Raw genomic sequence first — 9,636 nt, forward strand, 5'->3', positions numbered from 1 at the left:
AATAATAAATAATAATAATTCTCAATAAATAAATTAATTCCATAAATATCCTCATGGCACAGGGACAGGGGGGAGGGATGGGTTTGGGGGGAAAAGGGGGAGCCAGGCCCAGGAATTCCTGCTCCAGTTCCCTGGGAATTCTGCTCCCAGTTCCTCTGGGAATTCCTGCTCCAGTTCCTCTGGGAATTCTATTTCCAGTTTCTATGGGAATTCTGGCTCCGACCTTTTGGGATTTGCTGTCCCAGCTCTCTGGGATTTCCGGCTCCGTTCCTCTCTGAATTTCGGCTCCATCCCTCTGGGAGTTGCTGCTCCAGTTCCTCAGGAATTGCTGCTCCAAACCCTTGGGAATTGCGGCTCCACCCTCTGGGATTTGCTCTTCCAAATTTCAGGGATTTGCTGCTCCGACCTTTCGGGTTTCGCTGCTCCAACCTTTTGGGATTTGCAGTCCCAAATCCCCGGGATTGGCTCCTCCATCCCTCCGGAATTGCTGCTCCAGTTCCTCCGGAATTGCTGCTCCAAAGGCCCGGGAGCAGGGCCGGGGCTGGGGGGCAGGGTGGGCACACGGATGGACGGACACAGGGATGGACAGACAGACACAGGGATGGACACAGGGATGGACAGACGGACACATGGACGGGTCACACATTCAGGACGTGGTTCAGGCAGGAGATGCAGCAGATGGCCAGGTGGACACAGGGATGGACAGATGGACACGGGGATGGACACACAGAGACCTCAGATGTCCAGGATATGGTTCAGGTAGGAGACGGCCAGGTGGACACACGGACGGACGCACGGACAGGTCACACGTCCGTGGTTCAGGTAAGAGATGTAGCAGATGGCCAGGCAGACACACAGACAGACAGACAGACAGATGTGTCACGCATCCAGGATGTGGTTCAGGTAGGAGATGGAGCAGATGGCCAGATGGACGGACACAGGGATGGACATAGGGATGGACACATGGACACCGCACACATCCAGGACGTGGTTGGCCAGGCGCAGGATCTCGATCTTGGATGGGGGCAGCAGGGACAGACACACGGACCCAGGGACGGACAGACGGACACCTCAGACATCCAGGGCGTGGTTCAGGTAGGAGATGTAGCAGATGGCTGGATGAACACACGGACCCAGGGATGGACAGATGGACAGACGGACAGTCACACGTCCAGGACGTGGTTCAGGTAGGAGATGCAGCAGATGGCCAGGCGCAGGATCTCCATCTTGGATGGGGGCAGCAGGGATGCACAGACCCAGGGATGGACACACGGACACAGGGATGGACAGACGGACAGTCACACGTCCAGGACGTGGTTCAGGTAGGAGATGTAGCAGATGGCCAGGCGCAGGATCTCCATCTTGGATGGGGGCAGCAGGGATGCACAGACCCAGGGATGGACACACGGACACAGGGATGGACAGACGGACAGTCACACGTCCAGGACGTGGTTCAGGTAGGAGATGTAGCAGATGGCCAGGCGCAGGATCTCGATCTTGGACAGTTTCTTGTCGGGGGGCAGCGTGGGCAGCAGGCGCCGCAGCTCGGCGAAGGCCACGTTGAAGGCCTCGACGCGGATGCGCTCGCGGGTGGCGTGCGCCGTGCGGTACTTGGCCGTGGCCCGGCGCCGGCGCCGCCGCTCCTCGCGAGTCAGGGGCTCCGCGCGGCTCAGGGGCTCCGTGCGGGGCGGGGGCTCCGCGGCGGAGCCGGTACCGGCACCGGAACCGGCACCGGAACCGGCAGCGGCGGCCGGGGAGGGAGCGGGGTCGGGGCGGGATGAGGGGATGGAGAGGGACGGGGGCTCAGAGTTCAGCATCGTGGTCAGAGGGACAGGGGACGGTGACAAAGTGACCCTGGGACAGCTCTGAACTGATCCTGGGGACTTGGGGACAGATCCAAAGGGATCCCGGGCTTTGGGGACAATTCCAAAGGGATCCCGGAGACAGTTCTGAACTGATCCCCGGGTTTGGGGACAATCCCAAAACGATCCTGGGGATTTGGGGACAGCCTTAATGGGATCCTGGGGACAATTCCAAAGGGACCCCAGGGACAGCTCTGAACTGATCCTGGGGACTTGGGGACAGCCCCAAAGGGATCCCAGGGTTTGGGGACAATTCCAAAGGGATCTCAGAGACAGCCCCAAAGGGATCCCGAGGACAACTCAAAGGGATCCTGGGGACAATTCCAAAGGGATCCCAGGGACAGCTCTGAACTGATCCCAGGGTTTGGGGACAATCCCAAAGAGATCCTGGGCACTTGGGGACAGTTCTGAACTGATCCTGGGAACAATTCCAAGAAGATTCCAGGGACAATTCCAGAGGGATCCTGGAGACAATCCCAAAGGGATCCTGGGAACGGCAGCCAAGGGACCCCGGGGACTTGGGGACAATTCCAAACTGATCCTGAGAACTTCAGGACAGCTCTGAACTGATCCCGGGGACTTGGGGACAGCCCCAGAGGGATCCTGAGGATTTGGGGACAATTCCAAGCTGATCCCGCGGATCCGGGGACACCTCCAAGTGTTTTGGTGTCACCTCCGAGCTGGTTCCAGCGTTGTGGGGACGCGTCAGGAGAAGCTGGTCCGGATGTCTTGGGGTGACCTCGGAGCTGCTCCCGGTGTTTTGGGGTCACCTCAGCAGGAGAAGTCCCCGGATTTGGGGTTCCCGTCCCCGGCTCCCAGCGAGGCCCGTGCGGATCCTCCTCCTCCTCCTCCCCATCACATTCCAGCCGGGAATTGGGGAGTTTCCCTCGGGAATTCCGCGGGCCGGCAGGACAAATGCGGAGGCATAGAAACGGGATCGAGCTTTTCCCGGGGGCTTTGGGGATTTTGGGGGTTTTGGGGTCAGGATGTGGCTCCGGAGCCCTCAGGGGTCAGATCCCGACGGGTCTGGAAAAGAAGGATGGGGAATTTCAGCTCAGGGTGGGAAAGGAGCCGGGAGAGGCATCAAATGAAAGAATAAAATGAAATAGTAGTAATAGTAGTAGTAATAATAATAATAGTAATAATAATAATAATAATAATAATAATAATAATAATAATAATAATAATAATAATAATAATAATAATAATAATAATAATGTTGTAAAACATGGTAAGATCAAATAATGAAATGAAAATGAAATGAAATGAGATTAATAAAATAAAATAAAATAAAATAAAATAAAATAAATAAAATATATTAAAAATAAAACAAAATATATGAAAAATAAGATAAAATAAAATAAAATAAGGTAAAATAAAATATAAACCAAAATATATTAGAAATAAAATATATTAGAAATAAAATAAAATAAAATAAAATAAAATAAAATAAAATAAAATAAAATAAAATAAAATAAAATAAAATAAAATATTTTCCACAGCTCTTCCCAGTCAAATCCCGTCTACTTCTGGGAAACAAACTCAGGGAATTCCAGCTCCCGGAAGGAAAAGGATCCGCCGGGAAATTCGGGAAATTTGGGAAGCCAAAAAAGCTCCGGGAATTGGGGGAATTGGGGAGGTTCGGGGGAATTGGGGGGTTCGGGGGGATTTGGGGGGTTCGGGGCCGGAGCGCGGCGGGGGCGGCAGGTGGCGGCTGCGCGGGGGGGCGGGGCGGGCTTTGTGTCGCAAATGGGCCCCGTCTGTCCCCAAAGCTGTCCCCGCCGCTGTGTCCCTTTCACTGTCCCTCTGTCCGTCCCTCTGTCCCTCTGTCCGTACCGTCTGTCCCCCCCTTGCTGTCCCCCTGTCCCTCCTGCCTGTCCCTCAGTCCCTCTGTCTCCCCGTCCCTCTGTCCCTCTGTCGCTCTGTCCGTCTGTCCCCTCTGTCCCCTCTGTCCGTCTGTCCCCGCGGGCTCCGTTCCCGGCAGGTGGAGCGGCCGCAGCTGCTCCCGGGGATCCGCGGGGAATCCCGAGCGCCGCGCCCCGCCCCCCGCTCATCTTCCTCATCACCCTCATCCTCATCATCCTCATCCTCATCTTCCTCATCACCCTCATCATCACCCTCATCCTCCTCCTCTTCTTCCTCATCATCATCATCTTCCTCATCATCCTCATCCTCTTCTTCCTCATCATCATCATCTTCCTCATTCTCATCCTTATCTTCTTCATCCTCATCATCCTCCTCTTCTTCATCCTCATCATCCTCCTCACCATCATCCTTATCATCCTCTTCTTCCTCATTTTCATCACCCTCATCCTCCTCATTCTCATCCTCTTCTTCCTCATCATCCTCATCACCCTCATCCTCGTCGTCTTCTTCCTCGCCCTCATCATCCTCATCATTCTCATCCTCATTCTCATCATCCTCATCCTCTTCTTCCTCATCATCCTCATTCTCATCCTTATCTTCTCCGTCCTCATCTTCTGCATCTTTATCCTCATCCTCCTCCTCCTCATCTTTATCTTAACTTCATCCTCACCCTCATCTTCATCCCACTCCTCATTCCCATCCTCATCCTCCTCATCTTCATCCCCGCTGCCGCTCCTGGGAATCCGGGAATGCCGCGGGGAAAAAGGGGAAAAAACTTTGGAATGGGAAAAGCGGCCGGGAACGGATCCCAAATCCCAGCGGGACAGGGCAGGAACGGCCCCGGTCCCGGTTTTTTTTAAAGGCTGGAATGGTGGGAATTTACCCCAAAAAAATGGGGAATAAAATTTCTCCCCAAAGCTCCCAAAATCGCTTTGGGAGAGGGGCGGGAATTTCCCCGCTGGCTCTCCCGAAGAAATTCCCGGGAATTTTGGATGTTTGTGATCACTCCCAGCTCGATTTGGGAAATTATTTGGGAATTCGGGAATTCGGGTATTTGGGAATTGGGGAATTATTTGGGAATTTGAGAATTTGGGGATTTGGGAATGTGGGGATTGGGGAATTAGGGGATTGGGGAATTTGGGGATTTGGCCCCTTGAGTTTCCCTGCGGATCTGGGATTCCCGGGAATTCGGGGTGGATCCCTGGATGGGAAGCAGGGGATTTTTTTTTGGGAAACCCCAAGTTTCATTCCCGCATCCAAACCAATTCCCGGCCTGGGTTATCCCGGAGCTTTTCCTCAGCGTGCAATTCCTGCTCCCAGCGCCTCTTTCCCGAGGTTTTTTCGGGGAAAATCGCCCAATTCCCGAATCCAGGGATTCCTGGTCAGCTTCTGCTTTTCCCAGCAAAACCCCGGGAATTTTTCCCACCTCCTCCCTCTCCCTTTTCCTTCCATTCCTGACGAAATTCCCAATTTTCCCTGGAAACCAAACGGATTCCAGGCGGGTTCTTTTCCTTTTCCCCGCTCCCAAACCCTCCCAGGAAAATCCCTCTTTCCAAAGGGATTTGGGACCCAAACCTGGCAGCGGGACCGAGGCATTTCCCGGGAATTTGGGGCAGAATTCCCGGTTTTGGGCCATTCCCGATGCCTGGAAAAGCCGCCTTACCCCGAGTCCCGCACCATCCCCGGGCTCCGCGCGTTTCTCCTCCGGGAATTCCCAGGATTTCTGCTCATCCATTCATGGAGAAAAGAGGAAAAAACTTTCCCTGGATTCTCCCGAGGTCCCGCGGATGATCCGGGATGGGAATCCGGGATTGATCCCGAAATTCCCGGGGAAGCCGCTCCGGAGCCTCCGAGGAGGAAATTTCGCCGCTTCTCCCCCAAAAATTCCCAATTTATCCACGCCGGGCCCGACCCCGGGAGCCTCATTGGCCTCTCCGGTTCCCCCCCCCCTCCCTTTTCCCTCATAAATATGGAAAAGCGGGAATTCGGGATTCCATTGGCTGCGCGGGAAGCCCCGGGAGGGGCGCGCTGGATGCGGGCCGGGAAAAGGCGACAGCTGCTCCCGGGGCTGCTGCCCAGCGGGAATTCGGGAACAGCGGGAGAAGGGCCCGGAGCGGAACTCCCGGGGCCGAAAATCGGGGAAAGGGAGCTCGGAGAGGAATTCCGGTCCCTGAAAACTGGGAAAAGGGAGCCTGGAGATTGGGAAAAAGGGAGCCTGGAGCGGAATTCCCGGTCCTGAAAATTGGGAAAAGGAGCCTGGAGATTGGGAAAAAGGAGCCTGGAGCGGAATTCCCGGTCCTGAAAATAGGGAAAAGAGCCTGGAGCGGAATTGCCGGTCCTGAAAATGTTCCCGTCCCCGCTCTGTCCGCGTTGTCCTGGCTCTATCCCCGCTCTGTCCCTGCTGTCCCCGCTGTCCCCTCTCTATCCCCACTCTGTCCCTGTCCCCGCTCTGTCCCCACTCTGTCCCCTCTCTATCCCCGCTATCCCGGTTCTGTCCCGGTTCTGTCCCCCGCTGGCGCTGTTGGCGCTGCCGCCCTGGCTCTGTCCCGGCTCTGTCCCCCTCTCTATCCCCAGCTGTCCCGGTTCTGTCCCCGCTATCCCGGTTCCTGTCCCCGCTGTCCCCCGCTGTCCCCGCTGTCCCGGTTCTGTCCCCGCTGTCCCGGTTCTGTCCCCGCTGTCCCCGCCGGCGCTGTTGGCCCTGCCGCCCTGGCTCTGTCCCCGCTCTGTCCCCTCTCTATCCCCACTCTGTTCCTGTCCCCGCTCTGTCCCCCACTCTGTCCCCGCTCTGTCCCCGCTGTCCCGGTTCTGTCCCCGCTGTCCCCGCCGGCGCTGTTGGCGCTGCTGGCGCTGCTGGCCCTGGCTCTGTCCCGGTATCCCGGTTTCTGTCCCCCGCTGTCCCGGTTCTGTCCCCGCTGTCCCCGCTGGCGCTGTTGGCGCTGCTGGCGCTGCTGGCCTGGCTCTGTCCCCGGTATCCCGGTTCTGTCCCCGCTATCCCGGTTCTGTCCCCGCTGTCCCGGTTCTGTCCCCGCTGTCCCCCGCTGGCGCTGTTGGCGCTGCTGGCGCTGCTGGCGCTGCCGCCCTGGCTCTGTCCCCGCGCTGTCCCCGCTCTGTCGCCAGCTGAGCCCCGCGTGTCGCCGCCCGCGGCTCCGGGGGCCGTTCCGGGAGCAGCTGCGAGCGCGGCGGGCACCGGGCCCGGGCGGGAGGGGCCGCGAGGGGACGGCGACGGCGACAGGGGACCGGGACAGGGACGGGGACGGGAGAGGGGGACAGGGACATGGGGGACAGCGACAGGAGAGGGGGACAGGGATGGGAGAGGGGGACGGGAAGAGAGGGAAAGGGACAGACATGGGACAGGGACAGGAACGGGGACAGGGACGGGGACGGGAGAGTGGGACAGGGACAGACGAGGGGGACAGGAGAGAGGGACAGGATGGCAGAGAGGGACAGGGACAGCGGCGGGAGAAGGGGACAAGGATTGGGATTGGAGATGGGGACAGGAGAGAGGGAAAGGACAGGACTGGAGATGGGGACAAGGACGGCGACAAGGGACAAGGACGAGAGATGGGGACAGTGACGGGGACAGGAGAGGGGGAACAGGAGGAGGGATGGGAGATGGGGACAGCGACAAGACAGAGGGACAGGACATGAGGACAGCGACAGGAGATGGGGACAAGGACAGCCACGGGAGATGGGACAGGGAATGCAGCGCGGAAAGAGCCCGGAGCGGCTCCCGGCGCAGCCGCATCCCAAATCCCCATCCCTCACTCCTGAATCCCCTCCCCGCCACCCCGAGGGGATTTTTTGGGATCGTTCCCGCATCCATCACTCCCCAAATCCCGAATCCCAAATCCACATCCATCATCCCATATCCCACATCCCCAAATCCCACATCCCAATCCACATCCGTCTACCGAATCCATCACCCTGAAATCCCAAATCCCGAATCCCAAATCCACATCCATCATCCATATCCCACATCCCCAAATCCCACACCCCAAATCCACATCCATCATTCCATATCCCACATTCCCATCCCAAATCCCAAATCCCGAATCCCAAAATCCACATCCATCACCCCCCAATCCCACATTCCCATCCCGAATCCCAAATCCCACACCCCCAAATCCACATCCATCACCCCCAGTCCCACATTCCCAATTCCCGAATCCCAAATCCACATCCATCACCCCCAATCCCACATTCCCAATTTCCCGAATCCCAAACCCACATCCATCACCCCCAGTCCCACGTTCCAGCCCCGGTTCCCCGTCCCCTCCTCCCCGCGGGGATTCTTTGGGATCGTTCCCGGCGCTGGCCGCAGCTGATCCCGGCGGCTCCGGGCGCGATTCCAGCCGGGAACGAGCCGGGAACGAGCGGAGCCGTCCCCAGCGCTTCCCGCCGGGAAATTCCGGGCGCTCCTCCCGCCCTGGATCCGCTGGAATGGGGAACGGCGGGCTCCGGGCTGATCCCAAAAAGGGAACCGGATCGGAGAAATTCCCGGAATTCCCTTCGGGATGCTCCCGGCTCAGCTTTTCCCCCTTTTTCCCTGCCGGGATTCCCGCCTGGAATTGCCGGGAATGGGGGATCCCAGCCAGGGATGTGCCCGGACCCCAAAAATCCCAAAAATCCCGCGGAGCTGGGAAGGGTCTGTGGAAATTTTGGTCATTCCCAGTCCCGGGAATTCCTGGGATTTCGGTCATTCCCAGTCCTGAGATTTCCCAGGATTTTGGTCATTCCAATCCTGAGAATTCTCGGGATTTTGTTCATTCCCAGCCCCGAGAATTCCCGGAATTTTTGGTCATTCCCAGCCCTGAGAATTCCCGGAAATTTTTGGTCATTCCCAGTCCTGCGAATTCCCGGGATTTTGGTCATTCCCAGTCCTGAGAATTTCCAGCTCAATATCCCAAATTTCCAGGCCATTGTCCCGAATTCCTGGCCCATTATCCCGAATTTCCAGCCCAATATCCCAAATTTCCAGCCCATTATCCCAAATTTTGGCTCCGTCCCTTCCTTCCCATTCTGTTATCCCAAAGCTTTTTTTTTTCCCAACCTGCTCCTCCTTTTCAATGAATTATTTGGGATCCAAATCCCATCCCCGTTATCCAATCCCAAATTCCCCGGATTCCCAGCGTTTGATGGAAAAAACCTGGAAATAAAAAAAGTTTCCTTGGGAATTCCACGGATTTATTTATAATATTTACAAATCCCAGGGAAAAAAAAAGGGAATTTTTCTATCGGGACATTCCCGGACCCTTTGGAATTCCTCACGATTCCAAAAAGCTCCACCCTGGGAAACAGGATGGGTCCAATTGGGAGTTCTCGGAAATATTTTGGGAATTTCTCACCGAGGGCATCGAATCCAAATGAGAATTTCCCACTCAGGCATCGAATCCAATTGGGAATTTGGGGAATTTCCCACCCAGGACATCGATCCCACCTGGAATTTTGGGAATTTCCCGGGAACACCTCTGGCATTTCCAGCTCTGGGGGAATTCCCTGTCGAGGATTTTCTGGAAGTTTCCCCGATTTTCCAGGAGGTTTTTCCCCACATTTTTCAGGTGGTTTTCCCGGATTTTCCTGGAGGTTTTCCCGGATTTTCCTGGAGGTTTTCCCCAGATTTTCCAGGATGTTTTTCCTGAATTTTCCAGGAGATTTTCCTGAATTTCCCAGAAGTTTTTCTGGGATTTTTTCCAGGCGGTTTTCCGGGATTTTCCCAGGAGGTTTCCCTGGGATTTTCCCGGAAGCTTTTCCTGGATTTTTCCAGGCGGTCTTCTGGAATTTTTCAAACAGGTCATCCCTGAACTTCCCAGGATGTTTTTCCTGAATTTTCCAGGTGGTTTTCTGGGATTTTCTCCGGGATTTTCCAGGCAGTTTTTCTGGGATTTCCCAGGCAGTTTTTCCTCAATTA

General features: G+C 56.0%; 1 protein-coding gene across 1 annotated transcript; it reads right to left on the reverse strand.

The window, feature by feature from the left end:
* Window positions 1-1,433: 1,433 nt before the first annotated feature.
* LOC134429292 (helix-loop-helix protein 1-like) lies at window positions 1,434-1,817 on the reverse strand. Its single transcript, XM_063176422.1, has one exon. The coding sequence runs from the start codon at window positions 1,815-1,817 to the stop codon at window positions 1,434-1,436; it is 384 nt and encodes a 127-aa protein (XP_063032492.1).
* Between the last annotated feature and the right edge of the window lie 7,819 nt (window positions 1,818-9,636).

Source organism: Melospiza melodia, chromosome 25 (assembly GCF_035770615.1).
Source record: "Melospiza melodia melodia isolate bMelMel2 chromosome 25, bMelMel2.pri, whole genome shotgun sequence".
Lineage (NCBI taxonomy): Eukaryota > Metazoa > Chordata > Aves > Passeriformes > Passerellidae > Melospiza > Melospiza melodia.

What these genes read in the sequence shown, in the direction of transcription:
- LOC134429292 (XM_063176422.1), bottom strand. Translation starts at nt 1,817, where the DNA reads ATGCTGAACTCTGAGCCCCCGTCCCTCTCCATCCCCTCATCCCGCCCC.